At 36.5% G+C, this 26,925-nt stretch overlaps 2 protein-coding genes and 1 long non-coding RNA gene across 8 annotated transcripts; 1 reads left to right on the top strand and 2 right to left on the bottom strand.

Annotated features, from left to right (window-relative positions):
- Nucleotides 1-6,009: 6,009 nt before the first annotated feature.
- On the bottom strand, nt 6,010-9,335 carry LOC126625716 (UV-B-induced protein At3g17800, chloroplastic). The gene is made up of 3 exons (XM_050294777.1): nt 9,105-9,335; nt 7,908-8,182; nt 6,010-6,937 (listed from the first exon to the last, which is right to left on the bottom strand). The coding sequence occupies exons 1-3, from the start codon at nt 9,258-9,260 to the stop codon at nt 6,157-6,159; spliced, it is 1,212 nt and encodes a 403-aa protein (XP_050150734.1). The 5' UTR covers nt 9,261-9,335; the 3' UTR covers nt 6,010-6,156.
- A 738-nt stretch (nt 9,336-10,073) lies between these two features.
- Nucleotides 10,074-13,968, top strand: LOC126625735 (uncharacterized). The gene is made up of 3 exons (XR_007624471.1): nt 10,074-10,754; nt 10,840-10,961; nt 11,205-13,968. It is a non-coding gene; the product is annotated as an uncharacterized LOC126625735 (long non-coding RNA).
- A 190-nt stretch (nt 13,969-14,158) lies between these two features.
- On the bottom strand, nt 14,159-21,989 carry LOC126625715 (bZIP transcription factor 16-like). Of its 6 annotated transcripts, none has more exons than XR_007624455.1 (14): nt 21,718-21,981; nt 20,606-20,777; nt 20,449-20,505; nt 20,286-20,360; nt 19,495-19,584; nt 19,338-19,397; nt 19,079-19,248; nt 18,595-18,649; nt 18,262-18,304; nt 17,905-18,185; nt 15,886-15,963; nt 15,668-15,793; nt 14,882-15,056; nt 14,159-14,483 (listed from the first exon to the last, which is right to left on the bottom strand). XR_007624455.1 is itself a non-coding variant. In XM_050294774.1 (14 exons), exons 3-14 carry the CDS (start codon nt 20,678-20,680, stop codon nt 14,943-14,945), a joined length of 1,224 nt encoding a protein of 407 aa, XP_050150731.1. In that variant the 5' UTR covers nt 20,681-20,777; nt 21,457-21,523; nt 21,718-21,981; the 3' UTR covers nt 14,541-14,942. The 6 variants fall into 6 exon arrangements, 4 of the variants coding, with proteins under 4 accessions (XP_050150731.1, XP_050150730.1, XP_050150733.1 ...); XR_007624454.1 differs by lacking the exon at nt 14,159-14,483 and adding an exon at nt 14,541-14,765; XM_050294774.1 differs by lacking the exon at nt 14,159-14,483 and adding an exon at nt 21,457-21,523 and having other exon boundaries at nt 14,541-15,056.
- Between the last annotated feature and the right edge of the window lie 4,936 nt (nt 21,990-26,925).

Below are 26,925 nucleotides of genomic sequence, written 5' to 3'. Positions count from 1 at the left end.
GAGTGGTCGGTGCCCAAAACGGACAATATCATGCTATGGTGGAGTCAAGCCAGGGATGTGGTGGGGGCCTAGGCCGAGATGTGACAAATAAAACTTTAAAAAATATGGGCACAAAAAGAAACTAATATATGGGTACAAATTAAAAATGAAAAAAAATTGGTACAAATTAAAAATAGGTACAAACTAAAAATAAAAATATATGATAAAAAATTTAGCCATAAATTTTAATATGCTAATTGTAACATTTTTAACACAAAGGAATATATTTAAAATAAAAATATTTTATTATTCAAATAATTAATAATGTTATTAATACCTAAGGACCTTGATCAAAAATTGAAAATGAATAGGATTTTAATCAATGGAATAGCAAAAAGAAGAATGTGAACCTAATTTCTCCTTTAATTAATTATTGCGGATGTTTGAGAATGCCCATATTTCGCTGGGGTATTACTCGATTGCCATTGGACTGTGGTGATTGATTAGCTAGGGTTGTAACATCCCACATCACCCAGGGGAGTGGATCATGTAAGCTTTATATGTATATTCTCATCTCTACCTAGCACGAGACATTTTGGAAGCTCACTGGCTTCGGGTTCCGTAGGAACTCTGAAGTTAAGCGAGAAGGGGGCGAGAGCATTTTCAGGATAGGTGACCCACTGGGAAGTTCTCGTGTGAGTTCTTAAAAACAAAACCGTGAGGGCGTGGTCGGGGCCCAAAGCAGACAATATCGTGCTACAGTGGAGTTGGGCTCGGGCCCCTAAGGGGGTGGATTATAACATCCTACATCGCCCAGGGGAGTGGATCATGTAAGCCTTATATGTATATTCTCATCTCTACCTAGCACGAAGCTTTTTGGAAGCTCACTGGCTTCGGGTTCCGTACGAACTCCGAAGTTAAGCGAGAAGGGGGCGAGAGCATTCCCAAGATAGGTCACCCACTGAGAAGTTCTCGTGTGAGTTCCCAGAAACAAAACTATGAGGGAGTGGTCAGGACCCAAAGCGGACAATATCGTGCTACGGTAGAGTCGAACCCGAGATGTGGTGGGGCCCAGGCCAGGATGTGATAAGGGTTGTGAGAAATAATTACATACAAAAAGAAGTTGGTCCATGGTGGTTACAACCAACTTACAAAAAGAAAAATATTTGGCAAACTTCTTGTAGTATAGGAATTTCTACATTTTTGTAATTATAGTTTGATAAATACATAAAAAAATAAAAATAAAAAATTGGTGTGTCTTTGATATATTATTTCTGTGATATATTAATTCTAGACACATTTTGTTGTTTTTGAATATTTCTCCAAACATATCAAATTTTGTAAATTATAAGGACTTGTCTGAAAGTACTATTAAATTACTAAGGCGCTTTTGGTGAAAGTATTTTTTGTCTTGCAAGAAGCACTTCAAGTGCTTTTTGAAGATTTATTTGCATTTTTACTAATGATTGATTCTAAAAGTACTCTCATAAAAAACGTTTTCAATCATTTTTAAAGAGATTTGAATACATTAGAATTTAAAATAAAATAAAGGTTGGGTAGCAACCTTTATTTTATTTAAAATAAAGTAGTGTGTGTGTATATATATTATAAAATGATATTAACGTCTGCAGTAGGTGATGGATAACAAAATCTAACAACTACGTATTCATGCACGGGAATACAGATCCAAACAACTAAATAACAAATATGATATGGATCCTTGTGGGGTTGTAATGGGTTTAATTGATTTATGCCAAAAGAAAAATTACCAAAGCTGATATTCCATTTATAATTAACTAATTTATTCATATTTGTTATTATTCTAATCGGGAGGTCCATACAAGAGAATAAAGTTACACCTATATTTTTTTAATCGAACTATAAATCTAGCAACGTACGTATCGTCGTTTATCATTTTTGTACGGTGCTAAAGGAAAATGTTAGAGACTCTATGTTTTGTAAATTACATGTGAAACACTTTTTTAATAAAAGTGATATATATTTGTACATGATTATATTGGTCTGTCTTACTTTTATTAGAGAGATGGGTTACATGTGATCCACATATGTGATTTCTTTGGTATCTCCTAGTGTTAAAATACCCTAAAGTAGAACTATGTTAATTTTCAATTTTTGTTGTGTGTATATATTGTCACTGTGGTGGATTCACTAAGGGACGAGTGTCAGGTGACTCCTTTGAGACTGAGAAAATTGATTGGGAAGCACCTTCGATGACCCCTTGCTTTCCTAGTTCGTGACTCTTGGTACTCATAACTTATTCAACAAAATGCCTGAATGGTTGACGCAAAACTTAGTGCCCAACCAAAATAACGTCACCAAAATATCGACGTTTTGAGCTAGGTTTTTCTTAGATTATTTAGTAGCGATCTCGCGATGAACTATCTATTTGTTTGATGTATATGAATGACCCAATAAACTCTGAAATGAATGACTTTTTTTTTCTTTATCAGATTTAATATTGATATGATAATAAAGAGTATGAATGATTTATATAATGACGGCTGCATAATAAATATAAGTTAATTACAAGTGGACAGACAAGTAAGTTCTAACATACGGTGGACACAAGTATTTTTCATAAAATAAAAGATAAGAATAAGGTCCTTTTTAACATGTTCCAAAAGCTTCCATCCATTTCATGATGTCGATAATTAGGCCAAGTATGTCCACCCATCCTTCAAATATGACCATGTTAAGGGGTACGTGTCAAGTTATGACAAGTACGTATACTAGAAGATTATGGAAAATCAACATCTTCATAAGATGACTCATTCCCTCATGACATTTAGTCACAAGACTAAAAACGATATTAACCTATTTATTTATTATATTTCTCTATCATATGGCCATTGAATATTAAGCCACGACTTTTATTTATTTTTCATTCTTTTTCTTTATTTATTTATTTCTTAATTATGAGCTTAATGGTTTATACACGAGAAGAAAACATATGATAGATAGTAACCTGCCCTCTCAATAATTGACCAAATCCGGTTGGTCCAGAAAAAAAAATGTATAAAAATAAAATAAAATATAAGCAGAGCAAGTGAAAATTCGCTCACAAGAAACAAGAAACAAGAGGGTTGGAACTTCAGGGTTGCAGAATAATTTTGGGAATTGAGGTTTACGTTTCAGTTGCCCAAATTGATAAGGCAGTGAGGATGGCGTAAGGAAGAACGCTTCGCAAGTAAGCCACTTTAAGGGCATCTTGGAAAGTTACATCTGTGCAATCTTTTGACCTTAGGACCGCGTCTCCATGTCACATTGTCGTTAGTTCTGCATGCCAATTACTTTCTCCTTGTTACCTTTTTTCTTTGCATAGTTTATGTATCAAATAATACCTTTTGAGTTGTACGATAACGTTAGTGAGTTAGATAATTAATTATTATGATAGGAGAATCGGTTGAAATTAAATCCACATCAAGATGTGTTTAGATATGATTATTTTTCGACATTGCAGTAAAGCGTGATATGCATATGTATCAAATAATACTTATCTTCCGAAAGAAGTTTGAATGTTCATTAGGTAGGGAATGATTATTTGGAGACTTGGGTCAAATTTTTCTACTTTACATCATTAAGGAATTTAACTAATAAGTATTACATATTGACCCAAGTGTTGAATCATTCAACTAATAAGATTTACAATGTATTGATAGTTGTCTTGTCAAATTTTGCTTGGAAAATTCAATGGGAGAAAATCAAGGTGGCATGAAAAGAGAATAGCGTTGTATCAAATATTAACTAAGTATTGGACGCGCTTACTAAAACTTATCCTTTGTATTATAACTTATCCTCTTATGTTACGATTTATCTCAACGTCGGCACAAATATCTCTCGATAGTCATGAAAGACAAGTTATAGCATGAAATTCTTGATCAAAGCTTATTACCATATAGAAAAATTTCATGACATTTTGTATCCTATATAATATCTATTCGAGAGATATTCTTCAAATATTTCATAAGTTGTGAAGATTTTCATGTATATAGAGTCTCCATAAGATAAATTGAACATATCATAAGTCTCACATGTAAAATACCAATTGCACTTGTACAAATGGCTGAATCTATGATGCGAGACTATATTCATGAGGCCTTACGTCATATTCGTGATTTTGTTTCACTTCATTACAAATACTCATGCATCACCTTGAGTGTTAAACATCATATGGGTTTTGAATTAGGAAGAACTAATACAAAGTCTCTCAAGTACATTTTTTATATTATGAGGACAGAAAAACAAAAAGAGAGTCACACTTCATGATGGTTTTTATTTTTTGAACAAACGATATTATCTACATTAAAAGGGATGTGATAGGCTAAGTCTCACAATAGGCTAGTAATAATGTAGTTCAAATTCATATTTAGCAATAATGTAGTTTTAGTCAGGTACTATTCATATTTAATTTTAAATAAAAGTATTTAAAATGATTTCTGGCTGTACGATGTACGGACACGATTTGAGAATTCCCAGAATCCTCACAAAGACAATCCGAAGAGGATCCTCATTCTTAAAAGAAAATGTCCTTAATAATAAAAGAATGTGCCCTTGATGATAAAGAAAGTTTGTTTAAGAGTTTTCGAATAAGAAAAAGTAAATGTCCTTAATTCTAGTTGTTTAGGACTTTCAATTATCTTTTACTAAAAAGAGAAGAGTTGATAGAAATAGCACAAGGTAATTGGTGGCCAAAAAAAACCTTCTAAATAGAGTCTAAAAAAATCAGTCACTCTTGACCAAGTTGAAGAACAAATCCACTCAAAACCAAAGCTCATATAAGGTACAAATCGCAACTCAATCACCCAATAACCTTATCATAAATAGCAACTGGTACCTGTGAAGTTTTGCTCTATTTGCAGCTCGATTTCTAGCTCCTGCTTGCAGTTGCACACGAAGGCAAGTATCTCCTTAGCTCGATCCCTCAACCAAGCTTGTTCTTCCAAATGCACAGAGAGGTAGGAAATGGATTCAACTATTCTCCAATGGACACATACGTGACACATCAATCAAATCAAGTTAACCATGAAATTTTGATTGAATCGATTTTGAGAACCTAAATCTATATGATATGTATGAAGTACATTTGTGTCATTTGTCTAAACAATGCATCTCTAATCAAATAAACTCTATGAGATAGGATGAATCGACAACTATATCGTGAGCAGCTCAATGCAATTCCTGTAGATTGATAAGTAGAAAGAAATATCTAGCAAATGCTCCTATGTGATGCATGAATATGAAGTTCAACGTACCTCCATTTATGATAAGCTCGACCACAATAAGTTACTTGAAACTTCACAGCAGCTTCCTTCAAGCAAGTGCTACTTACAAACTTAGTTCTAAGACTACTCTAATGGTGTTTTAGAGCTTAATTGGACAACTACATAGAAGGTGGTTTCTTCAATCTTCTCCTTTTGCTTACCTTGCAAAACTAGATTACACAACCTCATACACAATCTGTCAAATCTAATAGAAATACAACCACCTGCGACAATGATAAGATAGAAAAAATAGATATAAAGACATGTTGCAGAAATCATGCTCATTACGCATGTAGTAAAATGCCGAAGGAAACCAAACCATGCAATCTAAAAACCATGAACATATAACACAACATAGTGAGAACTGAACATACTTAATTCAGACAAACAATGGCAAAATCGAATGCATACACAAATATTGAAACATCCACACAACAATAAGGACAAGCACTCAGCAAACATGCACATTCAAAGAAAATAAGATCGTTAAACACAGAAAAACAGGAAGGAAAGACTCCCCCTGAGGTTGTCCTTGCAGAAGAATAATACAGAAAAGATTCACTGAAAGCCAAGTTGTTTCCACCATCCATCCGTTGGTAGCCATGTGGTGCAAGAAAGGGACTAACTTTGTTCCCGAGAGTGTCGCTTTTTTGGCCTCACTGGTAAAAGGTTTTCAATTTTATCTTTCTGCATTTCTGTTGTGTATACATTGTTCCCAGTGTTAGCATTTGGGATAAAGTAGTTCAAATTTGCAACAAGATCCGATCTGTGAATTTGGTAAAAGAAGTTCACTAACATTTTATATTTACAGGAAGAAGAAGAAACTCATTACACCATGCTCAATACATGATGATTTTATGCAGCTTCTGGGCGTAAATAAAGAAACATAACATCTTTAGCTTTTGACAAAGTGATATCTAGATTCAACGTAGGTTTCAGCATCCCACAGGAATGATCCGAAAGCAACAGCTTCCAAGATGAGCATTGTCAATCCAGAGAAGGTAAGTGCAATCACCTCATCATTAGGTGCATCAATTGAACCATCCGCGGCAATCCTGATGTCAGGTTTCCCAAACAGGGCTTGTGTCTGGTTTTCAATCAAAGAAATAGCTTCCTTTGATCTTATAGTAGCATATCTCTGAAGTGTCTCTGCATCCAAGTATGTCACATAGGATCTCAATCGATATGACTTGCTATCACTATCACTATCACTAGCACCTTCAGGAGCTATCCGAATCAAGGAATCAGGGTCCCAAAGCTGGTTTGCTGGTGCTGGATCTGCAGTGAAACCCTCAGGAAGGGTGTTCATGGTTCTCTCAAGCTGGAACCGCTCATCAACTCTTTTGAGAAAATATCCGTACATTATTGAAGCAGCATACAGCTTTCCAAGTTTTATTTTGCTAATCTCAACCATGGAAGAAAGGGGGCCCACAAGTCGCTCACCAAGTACAAGGGATAAGTGGCTCTGTATCATCTCATATGCTTCAGGAGAGTGAACAGACTCTAGTTTCTTTTCTTGGTTTGGCCAGAAATCCACTCTACCGGTGGGATCTGATGTCTCTGATATCTTCGGGATCATTGAAATTTCACGGTCTACGAATTTATGCACTATCAAGCAGTATATTATCTCTTCCAATGCCATGCGCCTTTCTTTATCCTTGACTTTAGCTATTCGTCTAAAATTCATGATTTTACTTAATTAGTTCCCATTCCCAGACACCAAAACAACTAAGAAAACAATAGTTGAGGAGAACAAATAAAGAGCAAAGACCTTGTTAGACATGTATAAAGCTAGTTACAGTATGAAGAGAAATTGATAACAGTGCCTTTTAGACACCTGATCGTGTCTACTTCAAATTGAATTTCATGAAAATAAATAAAACCTTGTAGCTATTATTCAACATTGGTTACTTAAGCAACCAAAGCTCCTATGGTCAAACATTTTATTTAAAAACCAGATTGAAAATGGGAAATAACTGGAGCAGCACATAACATTATTCAACCTGTACTACAATGCTAATCTCCAAGGGGTTTAAACCTAGTAAATTCAAAGAAAAGGGAACTATATGGATTTCAAACTTATCGTTTTAAGAAGAAGGCGGAGTGAGCATAAGATGGGATGATATCATTATAACAACAGTGCAGATCTAATGCAGTATTTTGCAATATCTGTTTTTTATTTTCAATAATTACATGTATTCTCACCTATAAGTTATTGATCTGCCAAATGCAATCATGTTTCATTATCCAAACGAAACAAAAAATCGAGCCAATCAGCCCAAAGCAATCATTCAAGTCTGCTCTACTGAATCACAAAGCACATAATTATTTATAATAACCTTAATCCTGCTACAAAGGGGAAAGTAATCCTAACCCTACTACAAACTAAACAAAAATTAAGAACAGAAACTAAATCAGAATTCCCCTAATTCGTATACACTTGGTGACATACACTACCAATAAGGCCTTACGATTGGGTCAATTTATTTAACTGGGCCTGCTGAGGGGAGTGTCTAGAGAGGAACTGTTAACGATTCCGATAAGTGTGTATCAAATGAAGACGCGTGTTAAAAAAAAAACTTACCATTTACTCATCTATTCAATAGCAAAACGAAAACAACTAATTTGATAAATCGCAGTACATACTTGTAGAGGAGATTTGCAGATGAAGCAGCTTCTTTTCTTTGGGCATCTTTATCTATTTGAAGGTTCTCAAGCTGCTGATCAATGGCTGCAGGTAGTAGATGTGGATGAGTTTGCAATATTTGGGCCAAAAGCTGGCCAGCGGGAGATTCAAATTGAAGAGGAGCAACTGGCACCAAATTATCACTTGAATCCTTTGATGCTCTCACAACCAACCCCCTTGCTCGGCAGTTATATAGTCCGTTTCCCAGCTTTGGGATGCAAAATGAAGGACAACTCTAGAAAAGAAAAAGAAAATTATGTTAGCGCGCCAAGCATCCATAACCTTGCCTTAGTGCCCCATGATGGACATGCCAGCACAGGATGGCATATAGCAATATAGTGCGGAAATAACCGTACAACTTTATTAATTGAATTTCAGCAATCTGATACTTGATTAACGGTTATGTTTTCTTAAATAAGGACATCCTTAACGTCGAAAGCCTCTATGTATACCTATATATACAATGGTGAATAATCCCCTTGGACCCCTTGGAAGCAACTACCTTATGAAACAGATCGGTAGAATCAAAAGGTTCAGCATTGGTTAAAACAAAAAAAGAATATATGGGAGTACAAATTCAATGAAGACATGGAAAAATTAATAGAGCAATGCCAATTAAGGAGCAAGTATCAAATCAAGTATATCACTTTCGATATTTAGAATCACTGATACAAAATGACAGCAAAGCAGATGTTCAGATACCAATGAATGCGAATAGAATATTAAAAAGTTATACGAATGCATCCACTGGCGGATGCAGCAAGGGACCAGAGGGGTCAAGTTGGAAACTTCCCCACTGAAGCTGTATATTGACTCATTGGAGGCCCCTAAACCTGCCTCCATGACCCCTCACGGTATAAATTTTGGATCAGCAACTGAACAATGGAGTTCTCAGGTCCTCAATTAAAGAAAATGAAAACTAAAAATTTTCTTTTTCTACACTTTCCACTTTCTAGGCAACCAAACAGGACAAAATTAAAGTTCTGAACTGGGTTCTATCCAATCTTTCCGCAAGAAACGAAAAGCGCTTTGGAAAAAGAAAGAAAAAACCCAGACGATAAATTAAAATCTAAAAATACCCATTAAATTTCTCACACTTTCTTAGTAGCCAAGGGCAATAGCAGAAGATGAATGAGTGAGTGGAGGAGAGGGCTTACTCTGAAAAATGAAGCTGAAAGAAATGACTTGGAATCAGTGAGTGGATGTGAATGGTTTTGGCCGTGGGCATGGAAATGTCCGAATTCTGGCCACCTGAGACCACCACCGGAGGGAATTACAAAAGAAACGTCGCCAATTACCCCTGAAACCTGCATTTTTTAAAGCTTATTTATGTGCGTGAGAGAGAGAGCCGTGATAATTTGATAGTGCAAGCCGGTGGTTAAAAGCAGTTGGTATTCTTCTTTATTTTTTGTTTTTAATTATATAATGTATGGTCGGTAATTTTCTGCTTTTCTTTGTTTCTTCTCGTGTTTGGGTGGTCAAAGATATTTTTAAGTGACAAGATACGGCTAGTGAATTTCAAAATATGACTTTCGTTGTTGTTGTTTTTTTTTTTTTTTTCAAAAACAGAGCATACTATCTACACTAAGAGCAACTCCACCATGGTATTTTACCATGAGGGTTGGCAACAAATCCAATTCAATTGCCCCCAAAGACGCCCCAACCCAGTAGGGCAATTGGGATGAGGGGGAGCTCGTGGGAGAGGTTAGGCAGAAGTTCAAGGCCCGAGTGCTTGAGGGGGAACTCACGTCAGCTATGTTCTAAAAAAATTTGCGTCAGGCATGTGGGCAACACGCTCCCATGGGGGATCATCTCTGACATATTTTCAAACGGTGGGGCTCGCGTGTCAGCCCCACTCAGTTGCAGTTGAATCTAGACCGTTTGATTTTGTCAGTTTTAATTTTTTTTTTTTTAAAGAAATGTTACGGTGGGCTACGTGTCACAATTTGGACTGTTGGATTTCAAATTTTATGTAATCCAACGTTTCAGATTAATTAAGTTAATAAAAAAATTTAAAATATGAAAAAAAATTAAAAATTATAATTTTTTTCTGTAAGTATCTTACCATTTTCTCCCACCTTACACCACATTTCAATATTTTCAACGATTCTAAACAAGTAAGGATACGTCGTGCGATGAAATTGGTTAAAAATCTTATCGAAATCTATTCACAAAAATTGTTCTTTCAAATAATGACATGTGGTGTGACGAGATCGGTTAAAAATCCTGTGACGACCCGTCCCTAATTTTCCTATGTAATTTCTCCCCGAGTGTGTGAAATGACTATCATGCCCTTAACGGCAAGTGACATGAATGCGTTTATATTAATTTCTTTCGTTCGCACTTTTGTATTTAAATTTTTACATGCGCGTACAAATTTATCAGTGTTTGGAACACTGTAACGAGGCATGAATTATACATCGAAAGTGTATAAAATCATAAAAGAATCCATCGTTTCCCTAAAAAAGGGGATCCGTGTCTCTAACTCGTCAGCCCTTTTTCCCCACAACCATCTCCTTCACTCACCACCAATCACCATCCCTTCTTTTATTTTGGCACCAATCAGAAAACCCTTACCCTTCTCTTCTCTCTCTCTCATTGTCGTGCTCCCCTTCTTCTCTGCAAGCTTCTCAAACTCTCTTCACAACCTGCAAACGTGACAAACAAACTACACCATCATGCTCATCTCGACCCTAGGAACTCAACCATACCCATGGTTCACGTGTTGACCGAGTTTTGGACATCCAACTCGAAAGGTTCGACTCGGTGAGTTTGATACAGCTATTTTCAGGCCATTCATGGCTTAGGTAAACTCCGAGAAACCCTAAGAACCTCCATTTCATTTCTATAAGTTGTTTTTGAACTCATTTACTTATCTCGATTGAACTCTAGCACAAAAAGCTCGAGGTGAGGGAAGTTGCTCAATTTTCTTTTTCCAACAAAGAGACCGTGGCCATCTGGCCACTTGCATCACATTTTCAGGTCAACCTCGATCACGACTGGACATCTAATAGGTATAGACTTATTCTCTACATTCTTAACTTCAAAATGGCTTTTAAATCATTGAATTTGGTTAACTTTCGAGTTAGAAATCAACTCTAGAAGTTGGGAAGAAATTTCCCAACTTTCTGGAAAAGTTTGGCCGTGGCCATTTGGTCACTTTCAGACCACGTTTCTGAACAACATGGACCACACTTGAACCTTCTATGAAAATGGATCGATTCATCACATTCCTAACTTTAATTTGGCTTTTGTAGAAGTGTTTTGGTTGAGAATCGAGCTCGTTAGGCGCTCAGGAAGTTAGCCCAAAAATCTGCAAAAAATGCAGAAAATCATGGAGAAGGCGAGTTCACGCATAATCGTAGGCGCGTGAACGCGCGTGACCACCCACATGCCATCGGCACGTGTACCGCGTGGCAGGTTGTGCAACCCTTTGTGGCGGCCCGTCTGGCCTCCGGCCAGTGTGTGGTCGACATGTGTGTGTCCGTGACGTCGAATAGATCGATTTCATATATTTAAACCCTAGGTTTAAGCAAACTATGAGGGTTTTATTTAGGTTTCCGTATATGTGCTTTAATTAATTCTATTTTAGTTATTTCACATATAGGGGAAACATATCCCTAGGAATTACGGGGTCAGGCTAGGCTCGAGGGTTATGACCCAGCGACGTACTTGTGAGTGGGTAGTTTATTTTTATGCCTATACATATTTATAGTTTCTATAAATGAGTATTTACTTCACTTTTACGCTTATTTTGCCAAGTATCGTTATTGTGATATTAATTGTGATAAATGCTACTATATGGTTAAGATATTACTGTCATGACATTCATATATATATATATATATATATATATATATATATATATATATTTGTACATGCTCATCTTGCTGCATTGGTGTTAGTACTCGCCCCAAGGCCAGGGCCAGTCCTTCACGTGTATGTTCACATCACACCGTTCGCTCGGCTTGATCCAAGTTAGGTGCTAGTCCTGTCAGGTAGATTGCACTAGGCAATTCTACTTGTATGTGACCGCTTCTGCACTAGACTTCACGTGATCGTAGTACTAGAGCATATTGATTACACCCAATCATGTTCGTGTCAGAAATTATTTGTTTAAACTCGTGTGTCAGCCTATATGGATGAGCACTTAGCTATACTTGATTATCACATGATTATATTATTGTGGCATTTGATACATCATGATTTGGCATATTTCTGGTTATAATATTGTTGATTCATCGTTTACATACCTACGTATAATGTTATAAGGAAACTGTACTTGTTTTACGGCGAGGGGTTAGTATATTCGAAAATAAAGGATTTCGTGTAAGCATTGTTTTGCTGACCCACTCAACTTTGTTTTTCGCCCCTCTAGGACCTAGATAGCTGTACTCTTTGTCGCACTCGAGGAATCTCGACAGTTCTGACATTCTCTTCTGTTTAGACATACGAACTTATCACTGTTATGTAATAAGTGTACTTAGTTACTTTGACTACTCTTTTGTAGTCTCACTGTCTATTACGCTCTGAATAATTGTAGTGGCTTCTTCCCACGATTGCACACTCTTTCACTATTTAGTATAATTAGTTCTAATCAGTTTTAAATTTACTCACTTTTTACATCGCTTACCCTTATGGTTACGTCACTTCACGGTGATGGCCAGCATGCTTCGACCTTCCCAAGTCGGGGTGTGTCATCTTATCCGAAATTAAAAAATTAAATTATTTTTATTATTTTATAAAATAAAAATTACTAATATTTTAATACGAATTGTCTGGGTTATTCATCATAGGGGTGGAGATGCAATAGGCAATTATTGTTCATTAAAGGCAGTTATTATTCACTTGAGGGGATTGAATTGCCTATTGCCAAGGGAGAGAAGGATGAAATTAGTCTCACAATGGGTTAGCAATAATATGGTTCAAATTTGCCTTTGGTAAGAATCAGACCTAAGACCTCTTACTTACAAATGAAGATGAATATCACTAGATCATAGTACTAGGTAGCAATATGACTTTAGTTAAAAATACAAAACATGTCAACCAAAATGAAATTAAGTACGCGTCTAGTAATGTTTTACAAAACGGTTCTACAAAATTTGTTTTGTAAAATGTTATGAGACACGCCCTTAATTGTTTTTCTTATTCATTTTAATTGACTTTTTTTTTTTTGCTTTAACTAATGTTATATTTTGAAATACACTAGCTTAGGAGGAAGAAATTCTAACCCAACTAAAGTTACATATTTTGTAAATGAAAACAATCTTATTTTGTATTTTCATAGTTTGAGAATGAGTTTGGTAATTTAATTTGAGAATGATTTTTTGAGAAAGACATTCTACACTCCTTATAAGTGTATTTTTTTTTCTAGTTATAGAAAGTTTGGAGTGCAAAATGAGATTCTTGAAGTATCATTAACTATTCTCATATTGAAAATGTATCTGTTAATGGTGGAAGTAGTGGCGGTGCGTGATAGTGGCGAGGGTGATGCTAGTAATAATAGTGGTTGGGAGTGGCAGTGGCGATGGTGGTGGCAATAACAGGGTAGGGAGGGGCCAATGGTGGTGGGTGTGGTGGCAGTGTAGATGGTGATGGTAGCTGGAACGGCGGCGGTGATGACGACAATGATAGTGAAGAGTGGTAATGACAATGGTCGTTGCAAAGCGACGGGACTGATGGTGGCAGAGATGGTGGCCATAGTGGCGGTGGAAATAATAGAGGTGACGGTAGCAATAGCGGCAGTAGTGGTGACAATAGTGGCAGTAGTGGTGACAATAGTGGCAGTAGTGGTGACAATAGTGGCGATAGTTTAACATGCCGGTTGTGATGGACATGGTAAGTTGGTGGTGGCATAACATTTTTTTTCCCTTCAAGCTCTGAACCTTAAACGATGTTCATATCTAGTATCAGTCTTTTACGTCAAATTTGCGTTTCTTTTTCTAAACACTTTTTCTTCGATTTTTATTATGTCCTGGTTTGATTTGTCCCAATTTACCAAACCTAAGCCTTTTATCTCTTACTTTTAATCGCATTGTACTTCCATCTTCCTCCGCTGCGTAATTCTCTCAGCTTTGTTCGCCTGGAGTGCTTGACTTCATTAGTGCAATCATAGAGAGAACACTTGGAGCAGAAGATTAGAAAAGACGAGGGCCGAGACCCAAGTTCAATGCCCTATCAGCGCTCAATTAATTAAAAATGTATGAACGCATAGTTAAAGAGCTGTTTAATAACCATTTCGTTTTCAATTTTTGCTATCACTTTTGAAAACTGAAAACTGAAATCTTGTCAGATCAAATTCAAACTGAAAAGTGAAAACTAAAAACCAAAACCAGAAACTAAAAACTGAAAACAAAGTGGTTATCAAAATGTCTCCTAAATAAATAACCCTGCCTAAACCTAGTACCAACCTTGAAACTCATGCTGGATCGACTTAAAACTTGGATCACCGCCACTGGCACAGGTACAACGCCCCCATCAATGAAGTGTAAATTTATCTTCACATGGCGTTGTATCATTTGCACGAAACATTGGGGCTATAATTTGAGCAAAATAGTAACATCACATAACTTGGGTAACTATGGACTTCAACGTGCCTAATGCAACCAACATATAAATAGTAGACATAAGTAAACCAGTTTACAAATCAAGATTTCTGTTAGCGTACCATCCTATACTCAATCACTCTCCCAAGTTACGGATTCATTGTCCATATTTAATACATATTAACTTTAAGTGTGAATGCCACTACCCTTACGAAACAAACAAGGGTATGACGTTAATTTCTCACTCGACATATCATCTTCGGGCGTCAACTCCTAAAGGTAACCCCAAGCAGAGATAAATATGATACGCAAATATGAACATATCCTAAAATATGAAAGGTTAAAACTTCGACAAAGGTCAAACTACACGCTACGCAAAATAAACTCACTGTTGCTAATTGGTTAGATTGTGCTCCTGCAAGAAGGCACCATAAAGCTGAGTTACTCATCCTAGTGGCCACCGTGCTGTTCTGTATGTGCATTCTGTTTAGTGTCATTGCCCAAATGTGGTTCACTTCTGGCAGACCGTATATCTCCATGACCAGGAATTTCTCCAAGCCTCTCCTGTAGAAAGAAAGTAGCATATCCAGTTTAACATGGTACATCCCTAATCAAAATTACATTTCCATTAGAGTTCCCACGAAGACAAAGATGTCTGGAGTCTGGATCCACAAATTGTTATGCGAAACGAAAAACAAGGGTCTGGATCAGAGTGAGAGTACACCACTTATCCCAAACCAATGAACCATGCAGTTAGGCTTATCTAATATACTATGTACGTTGCATTACAAGGAGTTAGAATGTGGCAAGACATTTTAAATGAAATTTTTAATTACCCAAGAGTTTCTGTGAGAACTGGAAAATCTGTATCGGATTGAATTGTCACTTGCTACACAGCCATTCAAATAGGGTAAATGCAAAACGTGAAGGATCTATCAAGATCACCAATGTTAGCTTACTATGTTTTGGATCAAAGCAATCCTAAATCAAGGTTTGCTAGAACAGTTTCTAGTAAGTAATTTGGGATTGTTTTGATGCAAAACAAATCATTCCAAGAAAATTTATAATGAAATTTTAACAGATCCTTCAAGGCAGGATGGGATCAATTAGCTGGTCATTGAATCTCTTTTTTCTTTATAAAAATAGGTACTAAACAAACCAAGTGTAAACATTACCTTTAGAGAAGCATTCTCTGAAAGAAGCTGCTCATACTCGCTCCTGATCTGGTTAACTTCTGATCTTAGAGTGTTATTTTCTTCTTTTAAGACTTCAGCACGCTGGGCCAGCTCATCGCATTCCGCCTAATTTAAAATCATGCATATACATCAGATGAGTTCATATGGTACATACAGTGCCAAGTTGCAAGAGAAAATTAACAGATGCAAAAAATCACCTGCTTGCGCAACCTAGATCGACGAGCGGATTCCCTATTTGACTGCTTTCTTCGCTGTCTTTTCATCTCTCTCTCATCCTGAGCAGGAAAAACTAGAGGTGAGGGCGCTTAAAGCAATACTTTGTGACACTCCACTAAGGACATTGATATTAAACACATATACCACAAAATTTAGACACCAGAAGGAAATCATTCACTCAAAAACACGTACAAGTTCACAGGAAACCATTGGAAACGTCTACCATGCTAGTAATCAATCATAATATCAATGATATATCGTACATGACACTTTCAACTCAAGTATGTAATCCTCCTGCGCAACGAATTGGAGTCTAGATGCTCTATGGGATAGGAATTCTGTAGGTCAACAAAAAAGACCAAACTGCAAAATAAATGTGAGGAAGAAGAAGAACGAAAAGGTTGATATGGTGCGAATGATGTTGGTTCCACACATCAAACTTTCAAGGGCAATGTAAGGCTACCTAAGGATTTCTCAGTAATGTACTATAATGGGATTGATAATATTAGGACAGACCAGTTTTGTTAGACTTGTACGCTTAGGCATTTTTGTAGTTTATGTATCAGAAGTTTTTTGCATTTTTTTTTTGTTGTAATACTTCATACTAGGATGCGGTTGGATTTTAAAAGTAGTCCAGTTACGAACCAATATTATTTCTTTGGGTTTTAAATAGTTACTCTATTTGGCAAATTCTTGTTTCAGACATGTTTTTTTACAAGGATTCAATCAGATCCCTTTGGTCCTTGTAGCATCCCAACTGTTCTCTGGACCTATATTTCCTATTTGTTACCTTGTGCCACAATGACTCCCTTCCCAGAGGAAATCAGAAAAAGCCATTTAATGAAGCAGCAATTTATTCTTGAACAAAAAATTTCCCACACCCATCCCTCCCTGTACTCACCAATTCCCAATCCAACTTAAAAGTCATATTCAACAAACTCTGACACAACCGACCATCATAATCTAATGTAGAAAATAACCAAAACAGTGTTCTTCAATTACTACTTCCCAGCCCAAAACAAGTATTTGCAGCCCATTAATGAGCTTTCAATCCTTTAATTTAGTACTTACCATACTGTTCGATACCATAAACCTTAAAATTAGACCCTAGCATTCACCCCTCCAACTTTTGGCAACAACCCAAAACAAGGGTGATTCTACATCATGTATCTGTGGAGAAACTTATGAAGGACATCAACCTTGCAACATGCAATTAACAAGTACAGTGCCTCTTGACAAAACCACATATGGGCATGCCTTTGTTCAGACAGTCGTCAAGCATCCATCTCTATTTATCTCAAAGATGTATGAAGTAAGGATTTCCCTAAGAATATCAACTACATATAGAGTACGTGTGTTTTATCTGTAGGTATAGCCACAAAACAAGAATAGTATAATACTGAATCATAATACAGGTAATAGCAATCAGATTAAAGCAAGTAGTTGACAAAATAAACATGTGGACTCGCAATCACAACTAGTGGACTGCTAACCTTAACATGGTTCATATTAACTTGTAATAATAGAGGTCACAGCAATGCTGATGAGAAGAAAGCCAGTATGTAATTTCAAATAAGCATGGAAATCAGAATAAGTGAGGAGACACAATTCATGCAGATATCCTAGATGGTTATTGCTTTCTTCAAAAGCGACAAAAAATCGTTTTACCCATGAATTATAAACTCAATTGACTTACCTACACCATGTTTTCATGTAACAACCTCCATCTACTGTATTACAACCACAGAATATAACTGTTTCAAAATTCTATTAACCTAAACGCTAAGAAAGCATGCACAAATACCAATTTTCACATGGAATGCAAGTTGTGCAACTTAAAAATGTAACCATCACCTTGCATTCTCAAAGTTAATCTTCTTCCTCATTTTAATAAGATCTATAAACTATATCTTAATGCAAAATAGACTAACTAAGAGCAGGAGAAAAAACATGATAAGAAGAAAAGAAAATTGAATTTGAAACATGGGAACAAAGATTACTTGTAACCGAATCTGTGACTGAACACTATCCCGAGACCCAGCAGTAACTATTCCTGCTGATACTGGAGTAGTTGGAATCTTCCCACGCATTGCAGGCATGGCAGCAGAAGGTGGAGCACCCCAATAGTCCATCCCAATATTTAAGTTTGTTGCAGGACCAGAAACAGCACCAGGAGCACCAGCAGCCGTTAATGGCATGATGGCCATTGTTTGATTCAACATGGTATGCGGTGCTCCATTCTGGGAACCATGTGCTGAACTGCCATTCTGAGATACATCACCTGCAATAAGGCCATACAATCCTTAGTAAAATCTCTAAGTAAAGATTAACAGCCTCAGAAAATTATATAATCAAACCTTCCAAAGAATCTTGCCTGCCCCCTGACTTCAATTGGGAGTCCTACACAAGCAATGAAAATAAGATGGAAAACAGAAGCAGCTCACAAAAATTAAATTTTACAAAAAAAATGACAAGGAAGAAAAAAAACCAAGAGCCATTCAATAGGGATATAAACCATTCAAGAAGAATTATAAAGATTCCTCGAATAGACCAAACTTCCATTACAAGCAATGCAACATTGACACCAAGCCTTCTACTTACAATAGGCTCGATATAAACAACCCGGGGGTCAGTTTATCTGGCCCAAATAAATTAAACCAAATAATCAACTTAAACAGCATGGAACTTACACTCTGAGAATTTGCATCACTTCCTTCACTTGTACCATCACTAGCACTCTCAGCACTGCATTTCCAAAGCATATTTCAAGCATTACCAAAATTAACATGTGAAAACATGATCCAACAATGAGAGATCCAAGAGAAAACACCATATGAGTCCTGCACTGCTCTAACCTAGATTTGATTTCATAATTAGGATCCAATCAGTACTACACATTATGAGCTACGTGAGCATCTATGCAAACATGATTTCCTAGCACAAAATTATGATCAACAAGTTAATGAGCTTCACAATCACTTTCATATGACTTTTATTAGCTGAAAGATCAATGAAGACTAAAATTGGAACAGACAAAGATACACAAAGCTTATCAAATAGATGGCTTTGATCTCCCTATTCCATCCAGAGTGTTTTAAATCCAAATATTTCAGTAAGGGGGCAGCTCGAATCCCTGATACAAAAGGCCAATAGGCACTAAACATGATCAGTTACCTTTTGGAATAAACTCCATTAGCAGAGGCTCCTGATGTTTTGCCAAGCTCGTTATTCTTCCCTGTAATCATATTCAAACTGCCCAAGCTTCCCTTTGATCGTTTTATTGGTAATTTTTCCTTTACCTCAGATGGCTTACCATCTGCTTCCATGCTTCCAGGTGTGTTACCCTAAATGCAATTTTATAAATTATATCTGCTCTACTCAAATGGAAAATACCTTATCTTAAACAACAAATGGTATAGCGATAGAAACTTACAGAAGCCTCTACAATGCCATTTGGAGTAGGCATAGCAAACGGGCTAAAAGGATAAGATCCCTGTTTAAAGCAAGGCATAAAGAGTTAGTGCCATCCAGAAAATGAGGCTAGAGAGAAATGTGGTACTTCAGCTGAAGCAAAATAGACAAAAACTTACAGGAGGCATAGACGGGTGAGCATATAACCCGCCATGGGGATACATTGCAACATATGGGTGTGGAGGGGTACCATATGGGGGCATAATATGCTGAAAATTAGACATTGTTAATATAAATAAACCAGGTACCAGCCCCTTTGCAAGTTTGAAGCATCAAAAGAATAAATCTAGTCGCATTTTCATCAGTATTTTCAATAACATACCCACTGCCTTTTGTAACCTCAGAGAAAGAAAAATAAATATAAATAGTAGACTGTTAGGAAATAGGAGACAAAAAAAAACAAGTCACTTCATTTTTTTGTATTTGTTGTTTTTGTTTTAGAAAGAGAGAAAAGTAATTTACTTCATCAAACTAAAGAAAAATCCTTTCTAAGTTTAATTCTACAAGAATCCATGGTTAAAAAGACAATCATTACAAAGAAAAATACTCCTATGTCTGTATCCCATTCTTGCTAACATGCTCAGTATCCCAGAAACTTGCAAAAAAGCTTAAAGGCAAGATCTTTCAGATGAACCAAAGCTGTCTCTCAGTTTATTAACACTTTCCAAATGATTTGTAAAGAAAGAATACATGTTTAGTTAAGTTCCCACTGTACTGCCTACAGCTCACAACTCTTAGATGTCCAAAAGCACCGAGTCCAAAAGCCACCGAGTCAAAAATAGCATAAAAGTCAAATGTTTTACAAAGTGCCTTCCAAATGTTGAATAATCAGGATTTATTTCGTTGGTCATGAATCAAGAATCAAGATTAAACAAAAAAAAATAAAGAAGTCTTATAGGCACCAATATACCTGAACCCCCCACATATACGGGTGAGCTTGAGGACTTGAGGCCATAAATCCATGTGGAGGTATTGGAGAATATGCCTGTTGAACAAACAACCACCCACAATAAATTCCAAACATATCTTAAACTAAACAAAAATGCCAAAACTGAGGCTTTTCACTTTGTAACCTGAAATCCCGACCAGTCAGGATTAACAGTGCCAGTACTAGTAGTCGCAGGCTGCTCCTGAAAAGTCCCACAAAACATTAATGCTCTTTTCTAACTACCAATATGATAGGGCCTCAACTTATCATAACAGAGACAATAAAAGGACACACAAATGGACCTGCGTAGTAGCAGGTGTTGTCTTCGTCTCCTTCTCTTTCTCTTTAGCAGGTTTGTCCATCTCTCTGCTACCCATTACTCTATATCGATGGTCTTAAGTTCTTCAAACCATCCTACAATCACTACAAGAAAATCACCTAGAGGACACTGTTGGCAACAGCGGCCATTAATGCCTTAGTCCACAGATGTACAGTGCTCAAATGTCAGATAAGGTCATCACATGAAATAAAGCAAGAAATTTCAATCTATTTATCAATCTCATGATGAACATTCAGACTTTTCGTTACATTCAGTTAAAAACATCCAAAATAAGATCTCTAATCATTGAAGCTGAAAAAGGGAAGCTCCAAAGTATACACAATTTATATCATATTCAATGGGGTTTCACCCCTTTCCTGATATTTGGTTGAAAACCAAAGCATCAACATACAACAAAGACTTGCTCATTACCCATTAATCAGCCGATAATTATATCTGGATTACCATGTACCTCTATTCATTCAGGCAGCTACAAAGAAATACACCAGGTAGTTAAAGTATGGACTTTTCTTTTCAAGCTAAGCCAATTTCTAACATCGAATCATGAGTGTATAACAGAGAAACCAAAAACAGATATCAGGAGTACCAAAATGCCTTTTGTCAGTAGTGGGCATACCAAATTCAAATAAATATAACAGGTAGATCTACTATCAATTTGTCTTACTAAGTCAGTTCTGAACCCAAGCATGAAAGCCCGATATGCATGTCATACGAAAATAACACGAAAAGGAAAAAAATTGTGTGCCGCGTAACACGATTATAGATATAATAGACATTTATTCAGAGGACTGCACCTACTTTCATATCAATTACCATTTTTTCATTGTCAAAACCAATCCTTTCCACGTTGCGGCCAAAATGTAAAAAATTGTAGCAAATCCTACACCAATTGACCCAAAACATGAATCCCAAAATTTTAACAAAAACACAAACCCTAAGATCAATTGAGGAGCAGGGAAATTGATTAATGAGAACATCATTAATCCCAACCCTAAATTTGAAATTCCATAACCTGAATCCTATCAACGAAACAGACAGAGCAAAAAATTCAGAAAAATCAGTTTCGAGACTTACTCATCACCGTGAGGTGGAAGCAGAGGGAGAGGTAGTTGAAGCAATCAGGTGGCGGCAATAGAGCGGAGCTGAAGAAATAAGAAGAAGAAACGGAGGTGGAGAAATTGGAATGGAAAAACCAAGAGAGTGGCTGACGGTGGCGGGGGGATGATGGAGGAAGCGAGCTTCTCTTCTCTTCTGTGTTGTTCACTTGTTAAGGCGTCTTCCTCGATTTTAGACTGAAATATTGTTTTTCTTCTTTCGGGTTCTTCCTCGTTCCTTATTTTTATTTTTCATTTATTTATTTTTTCCTGTACAATAATTTTTTTTAAGGGAATTTCTGTTTCATAACACTTGCCGAGAGTTATTGTAGCTCTTTTGTAATTTTTTTTTTTTAAACACTGAAATTACATGCATTTAAAAGATTAAAATGAAAATAGATAGGTAGGTAATTATTCATTTTGTATGTGAACTAGTTTTGGGTTATTTAGAGTTAGGCACACATACAATTCAGGCTTAGTCTCGTAATAAATTAGTAATAATATGGTTCGAATTCGCTTTTAACTATAATCAAATATAAAATTTCTCACTTACAAATTAAAAAAAAATATTACTAGATTGTAATACTAAATGACAACACACACGTTTATTAAAACTTAAAATAAAATTCAAAATTTGAATTTGATGTTACGTAGGATAAAAGATGTCAGTACATTTTAATTTATTTACAAAACCACGAATAGGGTGTTTGGTACAAATATGTACTAAATAGTATCCGTATTAACTAAACTGACCCACATCTTTTATACGGTGTATGCCCGCAGCCCGCTTATTTATCCTTCCAGAAATTTATGTATAATACGGGTCTGTGTCCGTGTCGCTCTCTCGGTCTCGCTCTCTCGCATTGTTGTGCCAACTCACTCCCGTTGCCATCGTCAATCCCTATGTTCTTCCTCCTCCTTCTCCTTCTTCTTCTCCCTGTCTCCCACACCCACTCACCAAATCGCTCAGTCGCCAAGCCACAAGCTTCTTCTGAAGCAATGGCTGAAAGAAGAACAGCTAATTCTCAACTGGATCTCTGTCGAAGAATCCAAATCGACTCGATTCGAAAGGAATCCGCGATGCTCTTCATCTTCTTCTTCCTCTTGCACTCCACGGCCCTCGCCGTCCTCTTCAGTTTCTCGTCGCAGTTGTCGCCCTCCTCTTCAGTTCCTCGTCGCGGGACCCGCACGTGTTCGCGTGCCGCCGGTCTTGGATCATGTCGCTCTGCTTCTCGTTGGGTATTATTTGGGCGATTAGGTATAAAACCAACACGGAGGGGCTTCTAGAGAAGTTGTTGGAGAGAGAACGAGGATAAGAATCTTCTGGGAAAATGAATCGAGGAGCTGAAGAAGAAGAAGAATAAAGGGTTGGAGTTCAATTTGTTAAAGGAGGTCGACGCGCAGGAGCAAATTGGTGCAGAATGTTTTGTTCTGCGATTTGTAATTTGGGATTTTACATTAGCCTAGTAATTTGACTGCTTAAAATCCCAAATAAAAATATCTTTTTGTTGTGGAGCAAAGGCATTCTCTGCAACTCTTATCGTGAAATACAAAGAGGTGTTGTGAATAATACCATTGCCGTGGTTTGTTACTATTTATGCACAGTATTTTCATTATTTATTTGTGGAAAATTTGTATAATGAATATTGTTCTCTTTGCTTATAAAATGAATAAGAGGTGAATAAGGAGTAGAGATACGAATGAGAATAGAAGCAACATGGCTAAGAAGAGGAGAAGAATAGAGAGATAATATGGAGAGTTATCTTTATACTCCTATTATTCCAAATTATAATGAAGACATCACTGATGCCCCAAAGACGTACTCTAGTCACACTGACTGTAGAGGAACCTCGTAAATTTTGTGTCTTGTTTCATTTATTCCACTGCACACATCGTCGATTTTACAACACGTTATCAACACGAGAATCTTTCATGTCAGTAGAAAGCACAACGCTATAAATATGTTGAAGCATTACCTACCTCTCACCTCTGCTAGCCAAAATCTCACAGAATAAAAGGTATGTCCATTTTCTGTCTCTCCCACCGCGCCTGAAGCGCCCCATTGAATTCTGGTGAGAATTGAAATTTACAACGACCTGAAGTCGTCACGATATGAGAAAACTCATACTTAACAACTGGTTTCCAGAGATCCATAAGAATCTCATCAGACTTGGAAACCCAGATCGCGTCGTTTTTTACGGATCTCGAGAACTCCCATGAATACTCAGTTGTCTGAGATGGTGATGGCAAGACTAACTTCATTTAAGCCTCCCTCTCTTGTGCCTCCGTCAACCCCATTATCATCTATGTCTCTGTAAGGAGGTTCTTGCTTTACGATGTCATGTTCTCTAGGCCATGCAAGAACAACGCCAGTCTCTGGTAGCCTTTTTATACTGAATTGGTTTTGTGTGACCTCCACAACAACTCAACTGATCCTGGGTTTCGAGACTGGTAGAGACAGACAAAGAAAGAAAAGGGAAGAAGTTTATGGAATATGCATGGCATCATCTGAAAAAGGCAATAATGCATAGCACCATTTGAAAAAGCGAGAAATAAATAAAAAATGGAAAAGGCATAATGATACATCTGCACCATTTGAATGAAAAGTAATAATGGGGCCAAAGTTTTTGGAATGATGCAGCATGTGAATGAATAAGAATAAAAAAAAAAAGTAAAGGCTTTTGAATGGCGTTGCACCATCTGAAAAGAAAGAAGAAAAAAATATATATTTATTTATGTGAATTATGTTGGCTTAAAACATTTTCACAAGTTCTATTTACTTTAAAGCAATTTATTTATTATGGACGGTTTTACCGCATACTGCTTTAAGTTTTGATTTATGTGAATGGTGCTGAATTAAAGTCATTATCACAAACTTTATTTACTTAAATGCAATTTATTCATTATGGCTGAAATTACCGCCTATTGCTTTAATTTACTTATTGTACTTATCTTTTGTTACGATGAGTATAACAAGGACTCGAAGTTGCTTGAACAGATCTGAACCTGCAATTTCTTGATCCTCATCATATAAAAATGATTGGACCCGAAGTTCCATCATACAGAAAGATCAGACATGAAGTCTCTTGATCCTGAAGACCAAGACATGAAGTTACTTGATGAGCACCGTAAGTTTGAAGTGCCGTAGTGCCTCGACTTAATTGTAATAAAGGCCATAAAAGTCTCAGTCTACAGACTATTAAATAAGGACCAGAAGTTTCTTATGTCCATACTCAAAATGGTTTAGCAGAAGCCTTTATTAAGCGGATGAAATTGATTACCCAAACTCTGCTCATGAAAACAAAATTGCCAATTTTTGCATGGGTACATGCTATTTTGCATGATGCATTATTAATTCGGTTTAGACATGTTACCAACCATCAATAGTTCTCAGTACAACTCGTGTTTGGCAACTAGCTAAACATTATACATTTACGAGTTTTTGGATGTGTTATCTATGTGCCTATTGCACTGCCACAACGTACTGAAATGAGGCATCATCACGAATTAGGCATTGATGTTGAACACCATCTATCATTCAATATTTGGAACCCTTGACTGGGGATATGTTTACCACGTGGTTTGCGTACTGTCATTTTGATAAGACAATTTTCTCGCCGTTAGGAGGAGAAAATAACATCGTTCCAGAAGAACGATGAGACAATATCATTCCAAAAGAATAATGAGAAAAGACCGTTCCAGAAGAACGAAGAGAATTTGTCTTATTTTAATTCACGAAGCAATCAACATGAAAATGAAGACAAAATAATTGAATAATGCAACGATATATCAATAAAATATCAGATGCATTTAATGATGCAAGAAAGTGATGAAATCACATATATTTGCTGCAAATGTGCCTACAATAATTGATGTCCTTCTTGGTAAAAAATAATGAGGCAGCAAATGATTTATTTGTTGCACGCCTAAAACGTGGCAGACCCTTAGACTCAAAAAGATTCAGTCTTCCAAAAGAGGAAGAATATGACATTCCTAAACTATTGCATTCCCGAAGTATAACTGTTGCATGCCAGAAGCTTGATAGTCGCCGCATGGATATACGACAATCCGCGAACATATGAATGTTGATGTCTCATGCATGAAGCATGATAGATGTATAGATTCCAAATGACTCAACTCCCAGAAGTGGAGATTAAAATCCAAGCTCTATAACGCTCTAGAGGAGGTTATGATCCACATTCTCTAAATTATGACTATCCTGGAAGAGATAATGTAATGCCTTTGAAGAGGCAATGGATATCCAAAAGAAATGAAAAGTTTTTATGCATGCGCATGCACATGAGAATATGGGATCATAGATTAATGATAACCAATGGTAATTTTGGTTTTTATAAGTAGCTACTAAATTCATCAATAAGCTGTATTGATATTGAGTCTTGTTCTTTTCAACGAAAAAAAAGAAGGAAAAAGGCAATTCCATTACAATTTTGTAAGAACGTGGAAAAATAAACCTATATATTTGAATATAATACAAATAACCAAAAGATGTTGAACCAAAGAGGTTACATTGGGCTTTTGTAATACAGTGAAATACACTCACATGATATGACACAAGGTTGTAAATAAGTTCATATGAATGGAGAATTATTTATGAAGGGTTGAGTCGCCCACATCACATCTCCATAAGTAAATCCTTCAATTATACATAGGAGCAAGTTGCTCTGTATAAATTCCAAAGGAAAATATGTCATGAAGTGTAGAAAATCCCTGAAGGATTCAAATTGCTTGAAGTAGGCCCCGGAAGGATAAAACATAAAATATGTACTCAATACCAATGGATGGTATAAATTGTCTTAGTGAGTGCTATCATTATGATATTGTTGCAACATACTAAAATATCTTGCAAGAGTCAATTATGCAGCCAAAAATAATCACAAGGCGACATGTGGATTTTTGGGTGAAGATGACAAATTTATCCTTGAGGCATACCAAGCCTTCTACATGCGAGCAGTGGAGAATCATCCATCAACCAAATCAGGAGTGCCAAAAATAGATAACAAGTTCAAATTTGTCTCATCCATCCTCATTGTATAATTTGTCTCCTCCATCCTCATTCCATAACCTCCAAAAACCTCCCAAAACATTTCTTTTATTGTGATAATTAGCCAATTAATATATTTATACCTAATTAATATATTAATTGCTAATTGAATCACCAAATAACACC

Source organism: Malus sylvestris, chromosome 6 (genome assembly GCF_916048215.2).
Source record: "Malus sylvestris chromosome 6, drMalSylv7.2, whole genome shotgun sequence".
Classification (NCBI taxonomy): domain Eukaryota; kingdom Viridiplantae; phylum Streptophyta; class Magnoliopsida; order Rosales; family Rosaceae; genus Malus; species Malus sylvestris.
The sequence above is the reverse complement of the archived record's forward strand: the minus strand, read 5'-3'. Positions and strand labels throughout refer to the sequence as shown.

What these genes read in the sequence shown, in the direction of transcription:
- LOC126625715 (XM_050294773.1), bottom strand. Translation starts at nt 20,680, where the DNA reads ATGGGTAGCAGAGAGATGGACAAACCTGCTAAAGAGAAAGAGAAGGAG. An exon ending in CTGACTGGTCGGGATTTCAG is followed by an intron (nt 20,361 to 20,448) that starts GTTACAAAGTGA and finishes TTTGTTCAACAG; the next exon opens with GCATATTCTCCAATACCTCC. An exon ending in AGTCACAGATTCGGTTACAA is followed by an intron (nt 15,964 to 17,904) that starts GTAATCTTTGTT and finishes TTTCCTGCTCAG; the next exon opens with GATGAGAGAGAGATGAAAAG.
- LOC126625716 (XM_050294777.1), bottom strand. Translation starts at nt 9,260, where the DNA reads ATGCAGGTTTCAGGGGTAATTGGCGACGTTTCTTTTGTAATTCCCTCC. An exon ending in TTTCAGCTTCATTTTTCAGA is followed by an intron (nt 8,183 to 9,104) that starts GTAAGCCCTCTC and finishes TTTCTTTTCTAG; the next exon opens with AGTTGTCCTTCATTTTGCAT. An exon ending in TCTGCAAATCTCCTCTACAA is followed by an intron (nt 6,938 to 7,907) that starts GTATGTACTGCG and finishes CATGAATTTTAG; the next exon opens with ACGAATAGCTAAAGTCAAGG.